Source organism: Daldinia loculata (genome assembly GCF_022478755.1).
Source record: "Daldinia loculata strain CBS 113971 unplaced genomic scaffold F4817scaffold_26, whole genome shotgun sequence".
NCBI classification, from domain to species: Eukaryota; Fungi; Ascomycota; class Sordariomycetes; order Xylariales; family Hypoxylaceae; genus Daldinia; species Daldinia loculata.
In genome coordinates, this window is record NW_026054880.1 from 243,772 (window position 1) to 268,740 (window position 24,969).

Genomic DNA, 24,969 nt, shown 5'->3' on the forward strand with positions numbered 1-24,969 from the left:
ATGAGGTGATGAGCTAATTAATGAGCCGTAAGGCAAAATCGAAGAGTTGAAGAGAAAAGGAAGAATATATAATCAAGCCAAGCACTTGTATGTATTCACTCAACTGGTATAGATGACAAACAATTGAAATGAAAAGTATCTACGTGTAAGTGATTGTGAATGGCAACGTGTGTAATACAATGGAATTGTTAGGATATGACTGAGGAGTGGGATACTTAAAACAACAGACGGGACTAAATAGACATTAGACAACTCCTTTATCAATGTCTTGGGTTTGGTAAACAGACAATACTTGTCACTTTTACCGGCCGGGGGGAACCTAACCCGATGCCACTTAGATACATTGTCGCTATTTACGACATCCTTATGCCCACAGGCGTTTACCTAGACATCTATGAAGAAGACACCAAGAACCATAAAGTCTAAGATATAACTACCCCTATAACAGGTAGTTATATGAGTTTCTATCATAGAAGGGAGTACTACATTCTATATCGGCCTTGAATACATACAGAAGCCATCGAGTATTTTAGAGAGGGCGAACAATCCTCAAGAGAGAAGAAATGGAAATAAAGGAAGAAAGAAATTATTATCATAGTGATTGGAAAGTCCTTATAATGTAAAGTCATAGTAATAAAGGTTCTGTTCAACAAGCTACCTAAGGTATAGCTTAGCTCTCTAGCCACATCAACCCCTACTTCTTTGTATTAGCCACAACGCACTGCCACAATGGTTTTGATACTAGGTGACGCTAACAAGACCGAAACAAGCCGACATCGACACATCGATGCGGGCCGGCGGGCTTCATACACTACAAATTCATACACTACAAATTCATACAATACAAATTAATAAATCCGCACAAGACGGAAATTAGAAAGACGTACAAAGTAAAAAATGGCTTCTAAACTACAGAACAGCAAGTTGGGGTTCATCGGAGGCGGTAACATGGCCGGTGCCATTATCGGTGGTCTTGTGGCTAAGGGCATTGGCAAACAGAATATTATCGTCTCGGAGCCTTGGGAGGTGAATCGGGATAAGATTGGGGCGACGGGGGTGCGCACCACCGCATCTAACGCTGAGGCCTCGCAAGATACGGATCTCCTCGTCCTCGCAGTGAAGCCGCAGGTTACAAAGGGTGTATGCCAAGAGCTCGCCGGCGCTTGGGCCGAGCGCGCGTCCTTACCCTTAATTGTCTCTATTGCCGCAGGTATCACGCTGGAGAGCCTCAAGGAGTGGCTGAAGCTCGCCGACGGACGCACACCCCACATCATTCGTGTTATGCCTAATACACCTGCATTGCTAGGTGAGGGCGCATCGGGCCTTTTCGCGAGTGGTGACGTGTCGCAAGAAGAGAAAGACTTGACCGCCGCACTACTAGGCAGTGTGAGTAAGGTGGCCGAGTGGGTGGATCGGGAAGAGCTAATCGACGTCGTCACCGGCCTGTCAGGTAAAGTCCATTCCCACCGAATCGAAGCCCATTGAAAACTGATCAGGGGCGAACGTGATTTAGGATCCGGACCTGCCTACTTCTTCGCTATGGTTGAGCATTTGATCGAAAGCGGGATAAGCTTAGGGCTCTCGCGGGAGCAGGCAACGCGCCTAGCCAAGCAGACTTGCTTTGGGGCGGGCAAGATGCTAGTTGAATCGTCTGAAGAGCCGGCGCAGCTGCGAATCAATGTTACTAGTCCCAAGGGAACTACGGAAGCCGCCCTAAAAAGCTTCGATGCCTCGGGATTCAAGGACACTGTCAATAAAGCCGTGAAGGCGGCGGCCGACCGAGGCAAGGAGCTAGGAGAGACTCTTGCCAAGTCATAACTCAACGCCGAGTCCTTACTGGTTAGTTACCTTAGGTCCCTATTTTGGGAACGTTAAAAGTTCCACCAAGCTGGGTTCAAAGCCACTTATTGCCAACTAAGATTGGAGCAATATAGGTCTTAAGTTGACTAGTACTGTCGAGTCAATCTGTGCATGTGCGTGATGATATTAGGAACAACAGAATAAACAGAACAAAGCAGCAATTGTTACGTCCAGTTCAAGTCTCATAGGAGGTACTCATATGCTCTTACTAGTAGCCTTGCCCCTAGAGGCTATGCAAATCTAGTTGAGTGAAATTTACTATGCGTCCTGGTATGTGAGCAATGTCATATTCCGCACTTCGTCTCTTGAGACGGGCATGTCATGTGGATATTGCATCGCATTCGGTTACAGTTTTCGTAGTCACCTGAAAGTTGTTAAAACGACTGAAGCAGTCATATTCATCAATATCCGATCATCAGACTAGCGAAACCAACAGAATTAAGTCCCCTTTAGCTGAATACAGATACGAACTTACAACATGGCCGTATAGTATAGCCATACGTAATCGCAGTACTTTGTAAAATAATCATTACTAACACTTGTTAGGAAAAGTGAGGAATTTGTCGTTGTCTTATTAAGATACTTGCACAATATTAGTCAGTTAAGGCATTGAGAGGTTGACGTAATATGACAAATCAACCTCCTCGATCTATCGTGGTGCTATTATACCAGGTACAGGTAGGTCGTTGACCGAAACCCCGCATTATTCCCGTCAAGCTACTATGTAAAACAACGAGGGTAGGGTTAAATCCGTGTACGGATCCCATTCAACGGCTCCAGCTTGAGACGGCCTGGCGCACGTGTAAGAAGGCTGTGCCGCGATCTTGAATAGGGCACTTGGTTTTGACTTCGTGCAAGAACCAGGACCATGGGTCAGGACGGGACAGCTAACCCGGATGTAGGAAGCGTCTGTATAAGCCAACGGTAATATTTCTGGGGTACAGCTGATCCGGCGGTTCCTTTATGTACTTAAATACGATCCAATTACGGGCACTACTTTCGTCGCGAAGCCCGAAGGCTCCTCACGTACGCGGGGTTCAAGACTAGTAATATCTGGGGTACGCGAAGGAACTGGGGAGATAACGTAGCATGCAGTGCTCAACCTCTACTAATTACATCTTAATCTGCGTTGGAGTAGCTGCGGAGTTGCCAATCTGAAAAACGAGCTGTTCGCCCAATTAATGAAGTCATAGGTGTCGTCGTATGTTCTGTTAAGGTAAAGGCTTAAGAGGGCTAAAGAGCGAAAGACGTAAGTAATACCGTATGGTACCCAGGTAGGTACAAATGCTGTACTGTATAGCATTGCTTAACGTACCGTGCTCATTTCTGTACTTCGGTGTCGAGCGTACCCTTAATAACGCTGTTACTATCGACTACGAAGCCATATATCCCCTATGTGTCTAGCGTTAGCAAAGTGTCTTGAATATCTAATACGAACTACAGCGGGGGAGCTATTCTATCTTGACGGTTCAACGTTGGGTTTATTTGGGATGTTCAAGATTGAATAACAAGGTCAAATAGTCAACTCACCGAGGTATTGCGTATAGTAACCTCTTGCCCTCCTGGAGTACCCGTTGCACAACAGTCCTCGACCATAATGCAGTCGTATCCACGATAATATGCGTCAGCCAGAGTTCCCAAGACGCATTGGTCCGTGTTTACGCCGGCAAATAAGAGAGTACGAAAGCCACCGGAGTCTAACTCCTTCGCGAGCGGCGTCTCGCCGTGCCAGAATCCCGATATACGATTCTTACTACAGAAAATGTCCGAGGCGCGCGTGACGTCGTGCAAAGCGCCATAAAGCGCCGCATTCCACGATCCTTCCATTAACATTCGACCTCTACCCTCTCCCATGTCAGAGCCGAAGCCGCTTCTAGCCTGTTCGCTGTCTGGAGACGTCGTAAGTAGGCTTCTATCGAAGGTCCGTTCGGCGGCCGCTGGCATGGTTTCGAGGTCCTTCTCACTCAACCCCCAGTTCACCCAGATAATCTAGACCCAGTGCCAAGGTCAGTACGGAGTTCAACACACGTACGAAGTAGAACATTATATTTTCATATTTCACTTAAATATGCGGGGTATCATAAGAAGACAACCCGATTATGCGTAGACCGATCCTGAGTGCTAGCATTATTACTATACCTTGACGTCAATCTCGCGACATTTTCTAACCAGTTCAAGAGTACGCTCCACTGCAACCAGACCAGTGGGGTGATTATTGCAACTTGGATGAAGGAAATAGTTTTGCATGTCAACCACAACTAGAGCGCTCAGACTCGGCGCCAGCGTGATCGATGTATCCGTAGGACCCTTAGTCGTGCGGAGGGTAAACGCCGACGGCGATGATCCGCGAGTCAGGTTGTAGATCTTGGCATCTTTGTCATAGCTCCATTCGTTGCCTTTTGGTCCTAACGTCAAAACCCGAGACATTATAGTGAGGTGATTAGAGGCGTCAGGCTCTTTGTCCTAGATATCCTAGATGTCTTGGTGATCTAGAGGTCTAACATAAAGGTCTAACATAGGTGGATGTGTACGAGCGGGGAGAAGGGAGAACTAGCTACGATTTACATCCCTCCCTCGCGGCTCGGAGATTACCTTTTTCGGACACCCACAGCGCCGACGGCGCAAAGTTGTATTACCTTTCTATATCGTTGGCGTACTCCTTGCATCCCGTTTGAAGACGCGTGCAGCTGTCGTATTTGTAACAGCATTAGTCAGTGATAAAGATGTATTAATAAGTGCTCTGTAGATATTATATTCAATGTGCAATATGTGTAATGGTATAAGAGGTCGAAGTCTTCCCGTGTAGATGGACTGCTCAATATCGTCTACAACAATCAACGTTAGCTCAAACTCGATATAGCTGTTTTTAATTAGAATCCAACGTTTGAATAAGTCCTCTTTGACTTCCGCAACTTCTTACATCATGGCTGAAGCGAATCTGTCTGGCAAAGTCCTTTCGCCTGATCATCTAGCACATGTTGTGCTTAGGACGGGGCGGTTCAAGCCCGTGGTTGAGTTTTATAAGGTCTTTCTAGGTGCGCATGTCGTATCAGAGAGTGAATCACTAGCATTCTTGACCTATGACGGCGAGCATCATCGTGTCGCTATTGTATCGATCCCTGGCTTGGACGATAAGGTTCGGCTGAGCGCTGGCCTGGACCATATAGCATTCACCTTCAAAACGTTAGATGACCTCGCAACGGCCTATCTGCAGCGCAAAGCCCACGGTATACTACCCGTCTGGTGTGTCAATCACGGACCAACCACGAGTATGTACTACCAGGACCCTGACGGCAATGTACTCGAGACGCAAGTAGATAATTTCGACACGGTCGAGGAGTCCACCAAATCCATGATGGGTCCCGAGTTCGTCGAGAACCCCATCGGCGTTGATTTCGATCCAGAGGACCTAATTAGACGGTTAAAGAGTGGCGAACCAGAATCGGAGATCAAAAAACGTCCCAATATCGGTCCTCGTGGGGTTGAGGAAATTCCGATTATACATCTGCCACTACCCGTCGTTAAGGAGAGTTACGGGCTTGTCGAAAGTACTGCTTGATGCCACGAATGCATCTGAATAGTGTCTAACCGCTCCATCCGCTACCATGAGAAGAGGGAAAGTAACCATATAATAGCAACAAGAAAGAAGCGCAAAGCAGTTCGGGTGATCGGGGCCGTGTACTCGGTCTCATTTCAGACCAGTCAATAAACTGCTTAAGAAAAGCAATCATCTATCTACACCTTGTTAGCGTGATTCTAATTAATTTGGAATGTAGAGTTCACCTTTAGGCATTTGACCTCTCCATTGTAGCTCATAGGTACTAGTTAAAACCTAGTAACATAGCATCAATAAGTCAGTCGCTCTAGTGTTACAATAAACTTCTACGATGATGGCCAACGGAAGAGGAGATACGGTACTACATCTAGATCTAGTAACCGTACGGGTTACCTTAGATGCCAATTGCCGAAGACACAACGCATTCCACATCGCCTGTAGGAACACCTAAGATTCAAAATAATTGATTGTTTGTCCCTTCGCAATGAACCTTCAGCTATCTCGTCATGGTACTTCTGCAATAGCATTCAAGAGCACCAAGGTGTCAGACCGGAAGGAAGGATTCCCGGGAGGTATAGTAGGGAATGTTTGGCGAAGCGCCGGCCGAGCTCAATTAGTCAAGATTGAATCGTTATGCTAGCGTACGATGCCATCGACTTGGACATCGACTTGGAACTGTTCGTCGGGAACTTCGGGTCCAATGAAGGAACCCGGGAGCTTTCAAGGAGATTCATAAGATCAACCTCTATGATCCGCTGCCCCCGGGTTAAGTGGAATGCGCGGTCCGTCAAGCTGGGCTCGAAGATCCTGAATCATAAGAGCAGAATTAACGAGATCAGATGAAACGAGAGCCGACAGGTCATCTTGCCACATCAATGATCGTCGCATGATGCTCATCATAGATTGACACAAGCATCAGCGCGATTGAAGGGAAAATCGAGCCGATATGCCGCTACTATGAGTTGCATAGATCGACAAGCTGAGGACCTCCTTGTGAAAATCGCAGCGAGAGTATTCCCCAGTGTTCCAAGCATATGATATTCGATCTCATCGAAAATCCATTAGTCGATCAGTAAGGTTCTATTCCTGCCGATTGCGCCAGCCTAGAAGTCGAGATAGACATAATCCATGAGTAATTCCATCATTGACTGGTATTTTGTAACCGTACACCGCCATCAGTGGCAGCCCCCCAAAGCTATCTCATAGACGATTCACGAAGACAGCTAATAATTAGACCACCAATTAGCCAACTGTGGATAATAGTCATTGTGAACGCTTCGTTTAATCGGTGCTGCACCAATTGTAGTAGCAATTTCCGCTATCAAGAGAGGTTCAACTTGGTAGAAGAAAAGTGAGGTGAGATAAAACCCCCTGAGTCTCGCAAGTCGTCTCAAAACCCCTTACGGAGCTGTTTGATCACTCTCTGGCAGGGATATTTAGCGAGGGTAGGGGGGTTAGAAAGCGTCGGAGACAGCCGTTTAGAGGAAGATGGTGGGCCTTCAAAGCGCCAAGCTGTCGCCGTACCTAGCTCGACATTCGAGAAGGTTAGTGAAGCTCGTACTCTGATTACTCTGATGTTGAGTCCCGAGTGGCTACTAATCCTTCTTGAATTTAACACTACATGGAGCCCCTTTAGGGTAATAGAAGAGAAGACAGCGTCAGAGAGAATTGGCATGCGAGCATTTGCATCGAATTTGCGAATAAGCCGCGCTCTTTATGATTGATTAAGAAACATAAGACTCAGCTACCTACCTACCTTCTAAGCTTCCATATTAGTGCTACCTATCAGTATGAATAACATGATTGGCGATCTACAAATACACCGAACCCAGCTACTGCTGATCTCCGAGCCTCAATTGAGCCTCACCTGAAGATTTTCCATCGTAGTAATCCATAACTGAATACTACTATACTCGTACCTTGTAGACAAACATGAAAACAATATGATACCTATTGAGCTTCGTTCATACATAACCGTATTTACTAACCCCTGACAATTTATGTAGAATGGACGCACGCGCAGCCAAGGGCTAAATTGCTCCAAAGCATCCCCTGGGACATATCTGTTTCCGCCAACAGTTCCACTAACCGCCCATGGGATCTCAGAGATGGTGTTCAACAATGCAGGAAAAAATGCATTTTCTCTATACCGCGGTAAAAACACTTAGGGATCTTATGTCTAGGTAGTCTCTATACCAATTTCGAGGGACACGGCATATTCCATGCACCCTCCGCTTCTTCACGACGAGACGCTTGACATGGGATGAACGTCCGCCGGAAGAGGGTTGCCACGAGAGGTCATATCCTTGCCGCACCATGCTAGCTCACCATCTGATCTCAACCCTGAGATGAGGTTTGATCTGCGGAAGGGGCTCGCCAAAGCCTGCCTAGACTGGCCTATCCCAACTGATCGCGCTGGTGTTGACTTGTAGCGATCCACGTGGGCCATCTATATAATTGCATTATCCCAGCTTCACATCGTGAGTTCTTCTCTTTTTTCTCTCTATCAAGCTTCAGTTCTTTCTTTGATATTCAATTCGTTTCAGTTCTGTGAACTTTTCGTTCTCTCAACCTTCCCTTCGTTCTATTCGCTATACCGCCCGGTCGGTCTTTACTCGTTCTATTCAATAAACTTTCCATACCTTTCAAAGAAACCTAATCTGTTGCTTGACGCCAACTCTGTTCTTCTTCTCCGTCATCATGTATACCAAGACCACACTTATCTCGGCTCTGTTAGCCGTTGCCGAAGCCCGTTTCAGCCAGGAACAAATCCCCGTCGGTGGTATCCAGGCTTTGGGTAGCTTCGGCAACCCGGGTGAAGCTGCCACTCTTGCTGGTGCTGTTCCGGGCGTACTCCTCGCCGCTGCTGACCCATGTGCCAAGCTCACTCTCGCCGACAAGATCGTGTCGACTCTCGGCAACGACCCTCAGGTCATCGCAGCAGCACAGAACCTCGTTGCTTCTGAGCAGAACTTCAACCCGTTCGTAGTGTCAGTACCCAGCATCTGCGGTGATGCCAGCCTACCGGCCACGGAAGAGCTCCGTGGTATTGTTCCTCTAGTCGACCCTGCCGTAACAGGCTCGGACGTTGAGAACGCCAACTCGGAGACTTCGCTACAGTCTCCCTTTGACGCTACCGGTCTCAGTGTTGCCGAGGTTATGACTGCCCAGGGCTTTTCCAACTTCACAGTGAAAGGAGCTGCTGCCAGTAGCAATGCCAACAATGGAAACAACAACAGCAACAATGGTAATAATAACAACGCCAGTTCTAGCTCAGCTACTACCGCCGCCCCTTCGGCAACTGCTACTGCTACTGCTACTAAGTGCGTCAAATCAAAGAGCAAGACGACTACTACTGCCGCTGCTGCCACCTCTACTGCTGCTTCCAACAACAACGGTAACAACAACAACGCCAACAACGGTGGTGCATCCAGTCAAGCAGGTGCCGGTGCCGTTACTAACGCTGCTACTGGCAACTTCCCCGGTTTCCAAGCTTCAAGCCTTGGCCTCGACTTCGGTACTTGCACGCCTACCGTCAAGTTTGAGGAGTCCCTCAACGGCCGCAAGGCGGGCGAGTTCACTTTCCAGGCTCAGGACCCCGTTGTTAACAAGGGCCAGCAGGAAGCTCGTAAGTTTCTCTCCCCTCATAGAATTTATTACTTTACAAAATACTAACCTTTCTCGTCTTAGTCAACCCCAACATCATCTTCAACCGCATCTGCGACCAGCTCGTCAACGTCTGCAACGCTGCTGCCGATGCCGTTACCGCCTGCAGGAAAGCTCAGGCCGACCTGGGTTCTGGTGCTAAGGATGCCTCTACGGCTAACGCCTGGAACGAGGCTCTTGGCTTTGCTGGTGTTGACATCAACCCCGATAACGCTCCTCAGCAGGGTCTTATCGGCCACACATAAGTGATGTCGCTTGGGGTTAAAGTAGGGTGGTGAATCCACGTCTGTTCGCTCGTGATCTTGCACAGCGAATACTTCTAGGGAGATAACGTGTCATGACGTGTTTAAGAGCTTTGTTGTATCTACATTAAATACAAATTTTGTATAATCTTACAGTACTATTTGAAAGTGATTGAAACTGTTATTATATTAGAGCATGCCCTTCAAGATGATCTAGCCGTAGATGAAAATGGGGCGAATGTCGGTGTAGAGACGTTAATATAGGGCGTCAAAAAAGTGCCGATTTTGTAAGTGGTGACATACCAAAAGGCTCACTTTTTTATCCACATAACTCGGCGAAATCCTCGATTATATCTTCATAACTTATATCAGAATGAAATCTAGAGTCTATTTCATATTAATGAGATTTTTTATATTTCTTCTACTCGATATATCCCGAGAAAATTCTTTCAAAAAGGTATTCCCTTTGTTAGGCACTTATTTTGGCGCCGTTCTACGACATCAAGATAGGGCGTCGTGGGCTGCCAATGCGAGAAGGGTTTGGTGGTGATGTTTTCCGTGTCTAGTTGCTTCTAACAATGGGGCGGCTTTCAGGAACGTGCTGGAATATGACGTCGTTGGGCTAAAGGCTGGTTATGCGCCCCTGTGGTTATCCTAAGAAATTGACTGCCCTAATAAGTAGAATACGAAAAGATCGACCAAGCGCGCTCTACTATTGGTGGATGCAATGTAACCGTGGCGGATATCAAGGAACATATGGGGCGAGTCGGCTGGGCTGGACCGAGTCGTGATATTTACGGTCGACATCTATGGGGAACTGGAAATAAATATATAATGCGCTCCCTACCAGCGACGTCAAGACTATTCATCTTATGTTCATCACCAGTCACACTTGATATTAAATCTCGACTACAGACGTAGAAGTTCATCGCTTACCACACTCTCGTTTTAACACCATACTTTCGTTCCTATCAACATCAGGCAACATGAAGGTCTCCGCTGTCCTCGCTTTTGCTACCACTGCTTTGGCTGCTTCTGTGCAGAGGCGTCAAGCCCAAAACTACGGCATTGTCAACTTCGCAGCCGACTGCATTCCCCATAGCACATACTGCGCGTAAGTGTTTATCACACTTCCAGATACCTTTGCAACATGATAGGAAGTACTAACTTACTCGAATCCAGTTATAACTTCAACGTTATCACCGATCCCATCTTCCCCCTGGATTCATGCAGTGCTTTCGTGCAAGGCCCTGACGTCTTGCCCGAGATCACGGAGGGCAAGTGCAACAACACGGCTTACACGTGGTCGACGACCAAGGCTCCAGATGGCAGCATCGACTTCGCCATCTGGTACCCCTTTAACGCGCGCTCCAACATCACCTACTGCCACACCATCCCCACCAGCCAGATCACTACACAGAACAACGGTGCGGTGAGCACTCAGCACTACACCGGACCGAGGAACTTCACGGCTTCCATTTTCGACTGTGCTCCTCCGACTGTCAGCTCGTAAGCGCGTTAATGTGTGGCACTGTGGAAAATATTAATATATATTACTCTGATATAGACTATTACAAGCTAGTGATAATGTTTTAGACTTAGGTACTCGAAAATATACTTATTTTCCGTCATTAATGCCAAACCAAGAAGTTATAAGTCTTGTGATTGACCACCGGCCACCACGTCTTTTTTCCGCGCTCTCCTTGTCAAAATAGTCCTGGAGTTCATTCATCATTTCCCTAGTTTGTCGCTGGCCGTCTTTGAAATCATGCCAGAATTTGCGGCATGATTCCGGCAGCTGTGTATCGTCCAAGAGTCCGTCCGCATCGATGTACTCTGCAACGTATGTCATCATGCCGAGGTAAAAGCCGCTATATTGTTCCCGATGCGCAATAGATAGGCGCATATACGCCTCAAGAATTGTGTGTGCAGTCGGGACGACAACAGGAAATCCCTCTTTTGAGAAGGCACCGTGACCCCTGCCATGTCTAGGACGTGGGAGGATAGAGTCGTCAGAAGCGAAGATGTAGCGCGAAGCTTGTGGCCTAGCATTGCTGAATATATCTTGAGGAGGAGGTGGAATAAACCATAGGGTTTCAGAATGCGTTCGTATAGAAACATCCACCTCCGACGTTCCAAGATGCATATGGAAAGATGGGGCTGGTTGTTGTGTATGCTCCCTAGATACAACACATGATCTAGGGTCCGGACATCTTTTCAGATTGGATCCTTTCAGCGCGGCTACGGCGGCTGAGACTTTTTCATCCGGGACAACGAACTCTATTCCCTACGCCCAGTTAGTGTCAATCATCACATTAATCGAATATAGATGGTCAAGTTATACCCCGATGATAGACGGTACTCCGTACACAGTTAGGAGATAATCACCCCATAGAACTGAAGGTACGCCAGCATCCGATAATAATTGAGAGATAGACTTGACGAAGTCTTCATCAAGTGCATCTACTTCTAGTTGAACCATGGCTAGAATGTGTGCCAACGAAAAGGCATAAAAGGTTTGACGCTCAGAGTTGAATAAGTCGTGTATATGAACTAGAACACTAAAGAGGAACGTTGAGAAAGACTGTCGGGACCTCGAATATATCTACACAGATTAGTGCGGACTGAACTCATATTACACGAATAAATTAATACGTAACTCATTAACACTCCTTTTAAAGAAGATAAACCGATAGGCTTCTAAGGCTGTTGGTGCCCTTGGAGAAAGAAAGAATAGAAATAATGATATATCATACTGGGTAAGAAAATTACCCAGAGTTCCTTATTAACACATGATCCTAGCGTCTATGATCCGGACTAGGTTACCTAAGAGGTACCTAAGGTTGCCGCGCGCTTTACCCCAAACATGCAGCTCACACGTTTTCCCTGCCCCAACTTAAGCTTGAACACAACCAACACCCAAATGGTCGAATCGCATTCGTTGATTATTGAACCCAAAACTTATTCCAGCGCTTCTAGTATCAGTTCAGGGTGATGGACTGTCAATCTAGTCAATCTACGTTTCACCTATTTCCCTACCTCCCCGCAGAGCTTCGCCACGAGATATGGCGCATGGCGATGACCGATTGGTACATCGTCCTATTCTCCAAACACTCCAAGAAAGATAGATTGCGCTCCCTAGGATGGGATCCCTCGACCATAGGGCAAGTATGCCAAGAATCCAAGTTCTTGATGCAGAAGACCTTTCTCAATGTACCTTGGCCGCCACATAGCCAACGCAAGCAACGTCAGAACATTGGTTGCTGGATCAATTTTGGCACAGCCATCGTTCATTTTGGCCCAGCCGACATAGCCCTAGATCGTATCAGATACGTCGGAGAATTCGCTCTCTCGCGCTTGGCGTACGCGGCTATAACCTGGACTTCGTGGTCTGATATTGTTAAATGTTTCCAGCAGTTTAGTCTACATTATCATTCCTTACACGCCGTATTTATTTTCGCATCTGCAGAGCCAATCATTTTACAACCCCGAAAAATAAGGGATTGTGATATTATTCCTATGGTTAACAGTATCACCATGGGTCCCCCGCGCCTCGACGCGCAGCCCCTAGACGCTTTCCGCATTAGCGAAGATTTACGCGCCTGGTTCCGCAATCCCGTTCGCCCGCCAGTGGTGATCTTGCTTCCCTTGTGAAAGTATTCCCTAAATATACAGCTACCAAACTGTCGGAATTTCATGCAAGTCTCCCTTTTGAGAATTGAAGGCTGTCGATCTTTCGTGCCGCCGTACAGAACGGCTGTTGGCCAGTTACGAGTCACTATAGTTTGGAGAGCTAACCTGATATCCTCGACCATGGACATGTTGGTTCCCTGATGCAAACTCGTAGCGCTTCGAGGCCGTATGGCCGGCCCTATCTTGCAAAATCCCAGTCAACATCTACTAAATACAGATGTATTCGATCTACTGTAGCCATTATTAAATGGCGACTCGGCCTACAAGAAATTGGGGTTTTTTTTCTTCATTCCAGCATCTCACAGTCTCATCTAAACGATTTATTACTATTTATTTCATTATATTGCGATTAACCATATCATCTACAGCATCTAAGGCAGAATGTCACCATCTTTAGCCGAGCTGGAGGCCGCAGCAAGAGATGTAATTCGAATCATGAAGACCGTTCCCGGGTTATCAGAGCAGCATATAGCCGTGATTGGCGGGATGGCTTTATGGAAATACTTGCCTAGGGGACGCTCTACCGAGGTCAGATGATGATTTGCAAATATTCACACTATGATCGAAAGCAACTCACCCATTCATAGGACGTTGATTTTATCATAACCTTAGACGGACCGAAGAGTATCAAGCCGAGACTACTGGCACTAAATAACTCTCCATTCGTTGAATATGCCCAGTGGTTTTATTATAAAACTCCCAACGACAGGCTGATTCAAATAGACTTCGTTGGACATTTCCAGGTAATTATCATTGCCCAAAAATTAATCAATATAACCAATAATGTGGACTTGCCGATTTTAACTACTATATAGGCTGCCTATTTCCCACCAACTGCCCAAAGGGTTAAGGATATTCCTGAGGGAACGATTCCTTACATCACGCCGAGCGACCTCATAGTCTCTAAGATATTCTCATGCGGCCTCCGTGGTGACCCCACTAAAAGTCGTCGCGACGCCGCTGACGCGGAAAACCTCCTGAATGAAGTGACCAAGTCTCATGGACCCCTGATACTTGCACCTCATCAGCTAAATCCTGTTCAAGGAGGCTTGCCCGACGTCATTCGACAAACTGATAAAAACAGGGACTGGTGGATGACAAGGCTCGGTCTTGTGACGCCCTCTAACAGTACTTCGGAATCTGCTGGCCAAACCTCTGGTGGGGGTTCTTATGGTGGTGGCTCATCCCGTGGATCGGGTGGGAGAGAATCAAGGTACTCTTACTACTGATGAGATTGTTTAACGTTGCCATGTATTCACATAATCTTGATCGAATAGCGGATATTGCGCATGTACATTACTGTATTTAGGTTTAACTTTGGATATTGATTTGCTGGATATTGTCTATGCTCCCATTTCTATAATAGAAACTCATAAACAAATTACTCTGTTAACATTAAACCCGTCAGAACCACCGAAGTACCCTTTCTGGTTTGTGTAAACCCTCTTGTTAGTCTTCGTGTCTACATAGTCGCAGTTGTAATGGGTATGCCCAAATGCCCAGAGTTTTACGTCGTTACTACGCCAGCAATGCTGATCGCTGAGATCGGTAGAGAACCCGGCGGTCCTTTTGCTCTGGCGGTGTTGTGCTTCTACGCTCCTTTCATCTCGTGTCGGACTGTGATGTGTGAATATGGCGATTTTTCTCCCAGAACCCTGTAGTTCTTCTACACGATTGTTCAACCATTCTAACTCGCCATCGTGCTCCGCGCTATGTTGTTCAACCGTCCAGTTCTCGATATGGTAGAAGTCGTTTAAGCCAAAGCTGACGTCATCTATGGAATCTGAGGGGACCTTAGAGAAAAGTGTGCAACCCAAAATTGTCAGACTTGTTCCATTATTGTCGATATCATATCTTCTCTTGTCAAGAAAGACGAATTCGCCAATACAAGACTGCGCTTCTCGCTCCTGGTGTACTTGCTGTTCGAAACGGAGCATAGTCTGCTTGGTATAGTCCCAGCTTGAATAATAAGGCTCATGGTTACCCAACAGGAAGAATACGACGCGAAAATTGGCGAGCTGTCTTCTCAAAAAAGCGAGAAAATGTTCTTCATGCTTCTTGACGCAACCGATATCACCCAGCAAAGCGAGATATGGCGCATGAGGAGTGATCTCGAAGTTGTCGTAAGTATTATAAGCCTCCAAATGAAGGTCGGAAAGTATTTGGATTGTAGCCATTGTCGAGGTTGAAGGGGTTTTCTTGAAGTTTTTGAGGCGGGGTTGCGTTAAAAAAAATAAAAAAATACATAAAGGGCAAGTATGTATTTAAGTTGTTATATTAAGCAAGTACTTTCAAGTAACCAAGGCCACTTTAATAAGTAAATCCCTTATAGAGTTTTTGATATCTTTCCAATAACAAACTTTTTATTATAAAAAGTCAACACAAACAATGCTTCGTTCAAACCGTTATTTGCGCAATGTTTCCCGAGTCACGTGTTTTAACAGGTGGGCAGTCAGCCCGAATAAGTGTAACAGCTAATATATACGACAAAGAACAAAGCATTATCCAGGAAGTCATGAATATAATTATCCGTTTTGACGCTTACCTCAGGTACGTATAGAGAGGTAAGTTCAGTGCTTGTGCATGTCACGAGTTTTGGATAAACTTCAGTAAAAAATGTATTATTTTCTATCCATAGGAGGTAGTTATAACATTTTACCTACTGTCTTAGGTCCGCCGGTTAACACAAGGCATGATTGAATTAATTAATTAAATACCAAACTAAATTAGGTAAACCATTTTTGCGAAACAAATTCTTCAATTGATAACCTGTAATACGTCTATTAGGACGAGATGCTATACGAAGAGGATATCTATCTCTAGACCACTATAGAGAGAAAGAAAAGTCACACATAGGTATATATCAGCAATCGCGCAATCTGGATTCCTTCACAGCCAGTCTATTGTCGATAAGTCACGACACAGTAATTTGAGCAGAACTCAGTGTGAGATAGGAGGGTGGAAGCCTGTGACTTGGGTATTATACTACGGGTTACGGGGGTTTAAGGATAAAACAAAAGTTTAACTCTTTTTAACCCCCTCTCCACCCTGACACAGTTTCTTATATTAGTCTGTATTTATATCCTATATTTGTATAGGCCAGCCCTTAAGCCAGTCATTCTAGTAGCCTTCGGATCTAAGCTACCTACCTAGGTAACTAGCAACTGGTCTGGGGATTAGCTCGTCTTGTATGCATATTTCGCCATGAGATGAAGATGGCGTATTGACTTAATGTTAATAATCATGAATTTGCTATATAGGTACCAGCTGAATGAAAGCTCACCAAGTGGCTCGGGTTAGCAGTACGTCCTACGTGCATATTAGTGAGGTCCATTGATTAGGTATGTTGAAGTATTCGTTCATGACGGCTATCAAAGTTCTCTAAGCACTATCTACATATGATATCTAGGTACCTAATCAAAACGGAGCAAAAACACCATAGGCTTGCTCAACCTCTTGAGACCCCTGGACTACCGAGACCTCTGGAAAAGCGGGCTTTAAAGAAATAATGTCTTAGACTAGGTAATACCTGGGTTTATGGTTTGTTTGGGAGATAAGTAATATATATCCCTACTCGCTATCTTACATTAGTTATATTTTAGCAGTTGTTCGGAGCTTATCGAAGAAGACATTGTATAGCATGTACTAGTTACGATTTGTCCGTATTCCTTACTTCGCTGCAGAGCATTGTATCATTTTGAATAGAATGAATGCCCACAAAGCTTCTTTCCCGGAGAAATTACTCACGTAATGGCCAACCATGTAGGTGGGCCTGGGGTTAGCACATTTCCTGGTCTCTATACTAGGTATTAAACGATCTGAAGTGAACCAATTCAAGACCAAAATACTTGGTTATTGGCCTGAATGGGTACTTAGGTACTTCATAGGTTGTTGTGTAGGTGGCTCAATAGCTTTGGGACTTGTCAGTGGTATTATCAAGTCGATGAGAGAGGATGGCTGAGAAATTTCTCGAAGAGGCTTTTCGACTTGTTTACCTTTGTCGACTTTCTTGTCTTGATTGATATCCTGTCTGTCTGGGGATAGTGTCTGAAGTCGGTATTCGGGGAGATGAAGATGTTCAATCTGTCGGAGCAGATGGGCGTCTCGTTCAGCTGGCGTGGGACCTACGTAGTGGTATATGACTCGATCCGCTTTGGGAGCTTGAGGGTCTGAAATACTTCTCTGATGCCCTTGCGGTGTATGAGGTGTTTAGGTACCTGTTATAGGCATTTTGACGTAGAACTAACATTATCCTGAAAATGGCGATCGGAGGTCTTCTACTTCGTGACCGGACTACACCATCTTTGAATACCCCTATCATGTTTCGGAGACAACTTTCTACGATACCGACCTTCCAGGTATTTCCCGTACCTCACACACTTCTTAATATATCTGAAGGGGTGGAGAAGTGAGCTGCTTATGCTGAGCTTTCAACCATAACGGTTAGGTATATACAATCACAATGTAAATACCTAGCTCATGGCGCCTGGACCATATTTAATAATCATGGGTAGATAATATACTAAGCAAGATAACAATTGATTTAATAAAAATTGTATTTATTGATAAATATGGAATAATAATTAAACTGAATATTGTAGACACTTGCAATTGATATTTTATAGCTAAGTTAACTGTTGGTATGACAAGGTATGGGTGGTGGTGTACACCAAATAAGGAAATGAAACACAATACGAAACGAGGCTATCACGATGACTGTTGTTGCACTGATGATAAATTGTGTGTGTGGGTGCTACCTAAAAAGAATTGCCTTTTGTGTGGGGAATAGTCACGTGTTGCCACGTGACTATCCTTACGTAATTACATCCCAACACTGGCAACTTTTCTTTTTCCTCCTCCTTTTTGCTATGACGTAATTACATACAATTCAACTAATCCAACATTAACAAAGAACGTCGACTTTCGAGTTCAATCTTTTTCCTAGTTCCCTTTCCTTTCCCTTATGCCGAGATAAGTTATCTCGTGGGGGTCACTCTGTTCAATCATATTCGAGGTCTCCATAATCCACTTGCTAACGCTTCCCTACGTTAAACCCTTTCAGTCTAGGATGAGATGGTCGGAGTGCCACTATTACCATTTAAGCACGATTTGCAACATTGACGGAGGTACGTTTCGTCGTGAGAATCGGAAGCCTGTTGAATCGTGAGTTGGCTAAGAAGTCATAATATATGGATGGGCTGCTGCGTTGGCGCATTAAACGGTGAGACAATGTGGAAAGACTCGTCGTCGAGTGCTTTCTGAAGGACATGATGTGCAGCGCTACGACGCCGAATTGCTGTTAAGATACCTAATATATCCTGTAGTTCAACCCAACCATGCACGTGGTACCATTCTATTCGCCTTTGCCGGCTCCCCCAAGCAAATTTGAGTATGGAACACGGCTATTAGGGTTCTCGTCGAGCTGTTCAAGCGACCTTCGAATGCACATAGCGTACCGGGTTATCAACTCTGAATCAAATGGTAATTAGAGTAGCTAAGTAAGCTAGGAGCATCAGAGCGGTCTGAGATTCTTGGAATGTAGCAGCTCAACTTACTAGTCGCGAAGGGAAATTGTACGAATATCTAAACTCCTTTTTCCTTTGCCCAGAGCCTTTTACTCGTGCCGTCGATATAGAGTAAGAGGACCGAGCACCGGTCATTTTAGAAGGGATATTATGCGGCGCAGCCCGAGAGATAAGGGTATTACACATTGACCGACCGGGAGAGTTTCCACTAAATACGGTTACATAGTATTGGACCATTGCGAATCGGAATTCTTAGTATTGATTGGATACCAAGTATCTTGATGCTATTCGGGTCCATATATGGACCCATCTGCGTCGCGGCCTGTGCGGTGTCTCCTGGTTACCCAGACTCTTGGGTAATCAGCCCCTTGCGCTTCGGGTCTGCCCAGCCTTGCTAGAACCCGGATTGCTCGGAATTCGCGCCGGTGATATGGCACATATAATTTAAGGTACGCAGTAGAGGTAGCTAAACTACAACAAGCTTAAACAGTTCTCTTGGCTAAGCCGAGGCCTAGCTAAGTCATAAAAGCTCGGGGTATTGATTACCGCCGTTCTTAGCTCATTGATGCCAAGGAGACGGTCTATTACAATATTGTATGTATTTGATGTTGATGTTGTAATGGCTAAGTTACAGGAGGGAGGATCTAGCTTTATATACATGTGGGTACCCCACATATGACAATGCCACCACCAAAAAGAAATAACGATGCCCTCATCGTAAGAGCTGCTTACTTCTGCAAAACTCTAAAATATGTCCTAATTCATGCCTTCCAACTCATGTTTTCAAGGTATCCTGCTGGTCTGGGGAATGAGATTTTCTTCCCAGGGCAGATAAGGGTCTCGTTATAGTAGACGGGCGGAATGAGTACGTAGAATTGTTGGACATGGATGGTCCTGATCGTGAGCGTTGAAGCGTGTGGTGTGGCATTTGGTCCGACACGGAAAAGAGGTCGATGGAAGATTAGGGTTCATTCGAAATGGTGGCCATAATGGCCTGGTGGTGATTCTCGTTTTTCGAGAACAATGCCTGGTGGTGATTCTCTTTCGAGAACAATGCCTTATAAGGGACAAAGCCAATGGTGGCCATAATGGCCTGGTGGTGATTCTCTTTTGAGAACAATGCCTCGTATGGGTCCGGAGACAAAGCCTGGTGGTGATTTTTCGTATGGTTTCCGAAAAACAATTCTTGTATGGTTTCCAAGAATAGCCTAGAGGTAATTCTTGTATGATGCCAAGAATAATAAAGCCTCTGATCGTATTGCTTGAGGTGCTACCAATTATTACAATATTGTATGTATTTGATGTTGATGTTGTAATGGCTAAGTTACAGGAGGGAGGATCTAGCTTTATATACATGTGGGTACCCCACATATGACACGGTCGATTATGCAGTAAGAACCTAAGCTTGGTTTGGTGATTCTATTCTTATGGGCACGGAAGCGATTGCGGCAGTCGAAACATCGAGGGTTTGAATATATCAACTGGTACAGTATACGATGTTAGAGTTCTAGATCTAGCTTAGACTCAATATCTGGAGATAGTTATGTAGCAATGCCAGTAAGAATAGATGATTAGGGTTAGCTTGGATCAACTACAATGAATCTACTTGGTTTATCCTTGCTGGAAGTACTCGCTATTATTATTTTTGGAACTATCTCTAGCACTCAATGGTGATAGCTGCTTGATGCCTTCAACACTTTCCCTAATGGTTCCCCTCATGACTAAGGGTTTTGCAAGCATCTACCTACAAATAGAATGCTTCGTAGGCTGTGTTAGATATACACACAACGGGCCGCGCGTCTGAAGGTACTGTGGTGTTATTGACGTGTGATGTCGGCTGAACTGGGTTATGCTCAAGATAAAATTTATTATTTTTATCTAATACCAATGAGTATTACTACTATGTACTCGTTACTAAAACTCCGTTCTAAAATTGTATGCATAAACGGTTTACAAACGGTCTATGCATATGCGTCATGATAAAACGGAGCCCCAAAGACCTTTGATATTCGAGTTCCCTGGTAATTAGCTAGGTCTAGAATGCTTGGTATCTTGCAGCATATGCAGTAACTACAATCATCCTATAAGGAGTGGGTATTGGCTAAAGCATGTGATCTTCAATGCACGAGGCGTAACAATTGCAATAGTTCTACGTTTTTTTCTCCCTTCTGGCATTTGTTGGTGTACTTACTTTACGTTAAGCTGCATTAGTATCATGTGTTTAACATCATATCCCTTGATCATAATAGGATAACGTTGGAACTTATGGAGAAGGATTATTAAGGACTTGGCAATGAAGATCAAGAAGATGGCAAACGCGTGCCGAAATACATATTACTACCTGGTTTTCTATTGCCCTTTGTTCACTTTGTTCCGGCTAGGGATTTCCATTTAATTATTTCGTATCTTATTCATATACTTTAAGGTTAAGGATAGATGATATACCCGAACTATTAGAAAATCGGACTTTTGAGATGGCGTAGTTTAGGTTAGTAGTTCTGTTAGTGGTTAACAATGTTCTTATGTCTATTCATGTGCTAGTTGAATCCCCCAACCTCTGCTTTGGAAATGATCAACTAACTACTTACACTTGAACCCTATAATATTCAAGAGCTTTGGTACCTTCATTCCAAGCACTTGGACTTCCTAGTCTAGAATACTACATTGGTATACGATCTCGTGCCCGTTAGTTTGGCATTGTTCTTTTAAAATATGTAAACTCAACTCTGTAATTTAAGCACCATGTATCGTGCTGAATTATCCTTACCACAGTGTTGGCTATACCGCTCACTGTTTGCCGGCTTTCTCATTCCAAATGCCTGCAAAAGATAGATCATTGCAGGGTCTTTGTCGTGTTCTCGAAGGTCTTAAATTTTTTGACCGCTTAGATCTGATGTTGACAGAACAAGGATTGATCGGGTTGTTACCGTCTCTACCATGCTGTTAAGTAAGCCGTTGCCGTAATAGGTAAGACGAAAATGGTATCGCCGAACTTACTGCGGCGTTAGGTAGTCGAATATGCAGGATCATTTACTGGGGAGAATCTTTGATTGTTCTCTGCATCCTGCTAATTTCACGTGACAGTGTCTTTGCCATCGTATATGTAGTGTAATATGTACCTAGATCGCCTTGGTCCGCAAGGGTTTGGCAGGATCTAGATTGTGGGTATATTTGCGCGATACTAGTATCGTCATAGAAGAGCCGAGAACGTATCGCGGGGATCCAGGTACCATCGATAGGGGCGGCGTATTTTCGAGTTTCGGGACCTTGTTCTCGGATAATGGAATAATGGAGTGCATATGTAGAAGCATAACCGGTGGAAGGAGTAGTGTCTCGGCAGAGAAGAGTTGTCAACTTTAAAGGCATCGGTCGCTTCCAGGGCGATGAAACATGTATAACAGACGGACTTCCATGTCCTAGCCGAAAATGGAAGGCCGTCTGATAATAGATGCGTAGTGGTCTGTGGGCTAATAAAATGACTTGTCGCCTTGGGGCATAGTGACGGAAAGGAATGTTCAGACTCGGTCCGCCTGAAGTTAAGCTTGAAAAGCCGAGACGACAATTGCGTGTCTCTCAGGTTAGAGACTGAAGGTAAGATGTTTTAAAATGAGTTGGGATATTGGACAAGAAAACTCCTTTTTTTTTCTTGTCACCAAACGGTATCTACGCTACCCATTTTAATAGTTGCAACAAGGTATTTGACCTGGATGAAAATTTGTTTGGGGTCTTGATTATCCTTTCTAGTCTGATTCGAAGACATGATCACAGCCGATTGAATGGTAATGGTCTGGACTAGGGAGTACGAAGTTTTGCTTTCTGGGATTAATTCTCAAACCTAGGGCAAGGTTGATATTGTTTCTCTAGTGCCTCTATCTTGAATGTTACGAGTATTTTGAGATTAATGCTAGAGATCTCCAGATATATATCGATTGGTGTCTTGGTCTATAGTTGTACCGATGTTTTCACACTTTGGAAAAGGGGGAATAGTATACATAGTAGGTTAGGTAGGTACCTAGTTAGCTTGAGTTGTATGGCTTATAAGCTTCGGTCTATGATATCACTCATTCATTATTTCGTGATTATTTCTCTATCTAACTCTATGGTCAGATTTATCAACCTGGACGATATGAAATGAACACTGTGCCATCACACTTGGGTAGTCGTGCATATGATTGCTAAAATATTGACGCCAAAGCGCGAAGTGAATCTGGTGATAGTGTTGTTGATAATCGACATAGGTGGAGACGTCGGTTCGCGTCTCGAAAATTTCGTTCTGTCGTATTTCACACCATCGCATAAGCTATAAATCTGATAGAATATCTGATTATCCAGTCAATTACTTATTTAGGAGGATGGTAGACGAGTAAACAGGTAGAGCAGTAAGCTAGTAAAAGCGATGATACACTAGCTTAACCGAGGGCTCCCAATGTAAGGAACTCGGACGAGTGCATATTAAAATCCCATTGAATCTCTATGGCATTTATGGTAGCGACCCAAATATTCAAGGATGCGAGGATGCATTCGCAAGGTTTGTACATAGCCAAGTCAGAAGCGAGCGGGACTGAGGTGGGAGAGCGGGTATTTCACCTATTCCGCAGACGTGGTTAAGGAGTAGATCCCCTGCCTTGAGGTTTCAAAAGCTGCAATCCTTGGAACAATGGAACCAGCGGTAGAATTTTATTACATTAGGTACCTATAGTCATTATGAGTTGCATTCATGTGGGTGCCTCGTATACTACATACGTACCTACATACATACATACATACATAGACTCCATACTTGGCCTACTCAATACATATTGTTCATCCGGCACTACATATTATCTGGTACTGTCCATAGCATTCTCAATCACGTGTTCAATGGCTCGGACAGCTCCAGCTAACCCCTTGTCCGATTTTGCCCCCGGCACATCGTGACCCAGGTCGTGAAGAAATACTTCCCTGACTCTATCATCACAGATTTGGGTCAGAGACTGATGAACTTTAATCTCATGTGCCCCGGCAGTTTGGGCCCAGATATGAGCAGTCGGAATCGTCAGGAGAACCCCATCCGTGTCGGGATCGATATATCGGATTACGCCAGTTCGGGCCTGGTCGGGATCGAATGGTAAAGCGGCGCAGAAAAACACGGCGCATTTGATACCACCAAACGAACCATGCCTGGCGTCTTCTACAAGCATCATCGCGGCCACAGTACCGCCTTCGGAAAATCCCATAAACCCATCAAACGGTCCTTGGCTCTCGACGAACTCGATCATGTTGTCACAGAGTTCTCGATCTTGGTCTGCATCATGGGCGACATAGCCGAAAAACTCGTCGGCGATCGCATCGGCACCTCGCTACTGGTGAGCCTTTTCCCGCGGGGAGATATACTACATCACGGGAGGACTTACCGACGTCGGGTTCGGTTGAGACCGTGCCGTTAACAAACACGAATTCGTGATCCCGGCCGAGAGCCTCCCTGATCCTTACTAGATAGCGGTTATTCCCAGGTATAGAGCGAAATCCGTCGGGGATGGGGGAGGACAAAGGAAGATACCCGTCTGCATCTCAAAAATCTTTCAGGTACCATCAGCTTATTTGCCTCCGAGCACGCTATGGGGGAAGTAAGTGTACCTGTGCGCTGGTTCCCCTTCCATGTAAACAAAGCCACCTCATTCTGGAGATGGCCGAATCACTCTGCTTGTAGACCTTGGTATCGGGTAAAGCCAACTATGTAAAACCGAGATATGACAGGCGCAGGGTCTCCAAGATTATATGCATAAAAACTTAAAGCCTTAATTTCTCTCCCTGTAATAAGATCGTCTTCGTCTGAAGTTGAATGTGCTTCGGAAGCCCTAGAAACATACAAGCATATTGTTAGTAAAGAATTCGACCTATTTTAAGTCAGGCTTTTGAAAACACTGCGTGGCGTTTTTTTCACTAAAGCCCTATTTTTTCCCTCTTTATCTCTCCGCCATTTGCCTACGTGTCTGGGCTAATCCCCGGATCGACGTGATAGGTAAGTAAATAGGTCCTAGTGTATTTATTTCGTGGTATATGTTAAATCACCGACCCACTACTGTAAGTCATGAGTTAATCAGCCGGTTGCCCGACGTTTTAAATGATTAGGATGGCTTGGATACCTGGCTTGCTGGCTTGGGACTCCGAATACTTGCATGGGTAGTATAGAATTCTGTGGGTGGTCACATTTGTTGTGATCGGTGCATAACGTCGAAATAGGTATCTGACAATACAATGCGATAAAACCTCTACCTAGGGTAAGCCTAGGGTTACGTGACGAGGCTTTGGTAGACGTAATAATTCTATCATTTTGTTTATGACGTATAATCGGTAGTCTTACAAAAGTGGCACACTGTTAGTTTAATTATAATTTGGTATTTTTCTATAGAGGCTGTGGTATTTTTCTATTATTATTTTCATACTG

General features: G+C 45.0%; 10 protein-coding genes across 10 annotated transcripts; 6 read left to right on the forward strand and 4 right to left on the reverse strand.

Moving 5' to 3' along the window:
- The first annotated feature begins 790 nt into the window (after positions 1 to 790).
- F4817DRAFT_338386 (pyrroline-5-carboxylate reductase) lies at positions 791 to 2,309 on the forward strand. The gene is made up of 2 exons (XM_049303411.1): positions 791 to 1,450; positions 1,514 to 2,309. The coding sequence occupies exons 1-2, from the start codon at positions 898 to 900 to the stop codon at positions 1,816 to 1,818; spliced, it is 858 nt and encodes a 285-aa protein (XP_049158813.1). The 5' UTR covers positions 791 to 897; the 3' UTR covers positions 1,819 to 2,309.
- An 871-nt stretch (positions 2,310 to 3,180) lies between these two features.
- On the reverse strand, positions 3,181 to 4,287 carry F4817DRAFT_316172 (Isochorismatase hydrolase; the record flags this gene model as incomplete). The annotated part of the gene is made up of 3 exons (XM_049300635.1): positions 3,181 to 3,252; positions 3,391 to 3,849; positions 4,000 to 4,287. The coding sequence occupies 3 exons, from the start codon at positions 4,285 to 4,287 to the stop codon at positions 3,181 to 3,183; spliced, it is 819 nt and encodes a 272-aa protein (XP_049158814.1).
- A 132-nt stretch (positions 4,288 to 4,419) lies between these two features.
- On the forward strand, positions 4,420 to 5,734 carry F4817DRAFT_115834 (Glyoxalase/Bleomycin resistance protein/Dihydroxybiphenyl dioxygenase). The gene has a single exon (XM_049297547.1). It carries the CDS (start codon positions 4,784 to 4,786, stop codon positions 5,417 to 5,419), a length of 636 nt encoding a protein of 211 aa, XP_049158815.1. The 5' UTR covers positions 4,420 to 4,783; the 3' UTR covers positions 5,420 to 5,734.
- A 2,187-nt stretch (positions 5,735 to 7,921) lies between these two features.
- On the forward strand, positions 7,922 to 9,471 carry F4817DRAFT_338394 (uncharacterized protein). Its single transcript, XM_049303412.1, has 2 exons — positions 7,922 to 9,044; positions 9,107 to 9,471. The coding sequence occupies exons 1-2, from the start codon at positions 8,117 to 8,119 to the stop codon at positions 9,325 to 9,327; spliced, it is 1,149 nt and encodes a 382-aa protein (XP_049158816.1). The 5' UTR covers positions 7,922 to 8,116; the 3' UTR covers positions 9,328 to 9,471.
- Positions 9,472 to 10,063: 592 nt separating this feature from the next.
- Positions 10,064 to 10,890, forward strand: F4817DRAFT_115901 (uncharacterized protein). Its single transcript, XM_049297548.1, has 2 exons — positions 10,064 to 10,438; positions 10,507 to 10,890. Exons 1-2 carry the CDS (start codon positions 10,311 to 10,313, stop codon positions 10,835 to 10,837), a joined length of 459 nt encoding a protein of 152 aa, XP_049158817.1. The 5' UTR covers positions 10,064 to 10,310; the 3' UTR covers positions 10,838 to 10,890.
- Positions 10,891 to 10,942: 52 nt separating this feature from the next.
- On the reverse strand, positions 10,943 to 11,806 carry F4817DRAFT_316177 (uncharacterized protein; the record flags this gene model as incomplete). Its single annotated transcript, XM_049300636.1, has 2 exons — positions 10,943 to 11,611; positions 11,669 to 11,806. 2 exons carry the CDS (start codon positions 11,804 to 11,806, stop codon positions 10,943 to 10,945), a joined length of 807 nt encoding a protein of 268 aa, XP_049158818.1.
- A 302-nt stretch (positions 11,807 to 12,108) lies between these two features.
- Positions 12,109 to 13,408, forward strand: F4817DRAFT_338397 (uncharacterized protein). Its single transcript, XM_049303413.1, has 2 exons — positions 12,109 to 13,022; positions 13,386 to 13,408. Exon 1 carries the CDS (start codon positions 12,319 to 12,321, stop codon positions 12,976 to 12,978), a length of 660 nt encoding a protein of 219 aa, XP_049158819.1. The 5' UTR covers positions 12,109 to 12,318; the 3' UTR covers positions 12,979 to 13,022; positions 13,386 to 13,408.
- F4817DRAFT_115910 (uncharacterized protein) lies at positions 13,189 to 14,317 on the forward strand. Its single transcript, XM_049297549.1, has 3 exons — positions 13,189 to 13,545; positions 13,605 to 13,760; positions 13,833 to 14,317. Exons 1-3 carry the CDS (start codon positions 13,399 to 13,401, stop codon positions 14,244 to 14,246), a joined length of 717 nt encoding a protein of 238 aa, XP_049158820.1. The 5' UTR covers positions 13,189 to 13,398; the 3' UTR covers positions 14,247 to 14,317.
- A 54-nt stretch (positions 14,318 to 14,371) lies between these two features.
- Positions 14,372 to 15,371, reverse strand: F4817DRAFT_338400 (calcineurin-like phosphoesterase). Its single transcript, XM_049303414.1, has one exon. The coding sequence runs from the start codon at positions 15,192 to 15,194 to the stop codon at positions 14,388 to 14,390; it is 807 nt and encodes a 268-aa protein (XP_049158821.1). The 5' UTR covers positions 15,195 to 15,371; the 3' UTR covers positions 14,372 to 14,387.
- A 7,846-nt stretch (positions 15,372 to 23,217) lies between these two features.
- On the reverse strand, positions 23,218 to 24,898 carry F4817DRAFT_338413 (serine hydrolase FSH). The gene is made up of 5 exons (XM_049303415.1): positions 24,668 to 24,898; positions 24,159 to 24,603; positions 24,082 to 24,100; positions 23,936 to 24,013; positions 23,218 to 23,877 (listed from the first exon to the last, which is right to left on the reverse strand). The coding sequence occupies exons 2-5, from the start codon at positions 24,198 to 24,200 to the stop codon at positions 23,363 to 23,365; spliced, it is 654 nt and encodes a 217-aa protein (XP_049158822.1). The 5' UTR covers positions 24,201 to 24,603; positions 24,668 to 24,898; the 3' UTR covers positions 23,218 to 23,362.
- Positions 24,899 to 24,969: the final 71 nt, after the last annotated feature.

Excerpts from the sequence above, each read along its gene's own strand:
- F4817DRAFT_338400 (XM_049303414.1), bottom strand. The coding sequence starts at position 15,194 with ATGGCTACAATCCAAATACTTTCCGACCTTCATTTGGAGGCTTATAAT.
- F4817DRAFT_338394 (XM_049303412.1), top strand. The coding sequence starts at position 8,117 with ATGTATACCAAGACCACACTTATCTCGGCTCTGTTAGCCGTTGCCGAA. Across the intron at positions 9,045-9,106 it reads CAAGGGCCAGCAGGAAGCTC|TCAACCCCAACATCATCTTC; the intron begins GTAAGTTTCTCT and ends TTCTCGTCTTAG.
- F4817DRAFT_338413 (XM_049303415.1), bottom strand. The coding sequence starts at position 24,200 with ATGAGGTGGCTTTGTTTACATGGAAGGGGAACCAGCGCACAG. Across the intron at positions 23,878-23,935 it reads CTCAACCGAACCCGACGTCG|GTGCCGATGCGATCGCCGAC; the intron begins GTAAGTCCTCCC and ends ACCAGTAGCGAG.
- F4817DRAFT_115910 (XM_049297549.1), top strand. The coding sequence starts at position 13,399 with ATGTCACCATCTTTAGCCGAGCTGGAGGCCGCAGCAAGAGATGTAATT. Across the intron at positions 13,546-13,604 it reads CTAGGGGACGCTCTACCGAG|GACGTTGATTTTATCATAAC; the intron begins GTCAGATGATGA and ends ACCCATTCATAG. Across the intron at positions 13,761-13,832 it reads ACTTCGTTGGACATTTCCAG|GCTGCCTATTTCCCACCAAC; the intron begins GTAATTATCATT and ends ACTACTATATAG.
- F4817DRAFT_338386 (XM_049303411.1), top strand. The coding sequence starts at position 898 with ATGGCTTCTAAACTACAGAACAGCAAGTTGGGGTTCATCGGAGGCGGT. Across the intron at positions 1,451-1,513 it reads CGTCGTCACCGGCCTGTCAG|GATCCGGACCTGCCTACTTC; the intron begins GTAAAGTCCATT and ends AACGTGATTTAG.
- F4817DRAFT_338397 (XM_049303413.1), top strand. The coding sequence starts at position 12,319 with ATGGACTGTCAATCTAGTCAATCTACGTTTCACCTATTTCCCTACCTC.
- F4817DRAFT_115901 (XM_049297548.1), top strand. The coding sequence starts at position 10,311 with ATGAAGGTCTCCGCTGTCCTCGCTTTTGCTACCACTGCTTTGGCTGCT. Across the intron at positions 10,439-10,506 it reads CCCCATAGCACATACTGCGC|TTATAACTTCAACGTTATCA; the intron begins GTAAGTGTTTAT and ends ACTCGAATCCAG.
- F4817DRAFT_115834 (XM_049297547.1), top strand. The coding sequence starts at position 4,784 with ATGGCTGAAGCGAATCTGTCTGGCAAAGTCCTTTCGCCTGATCATCTA.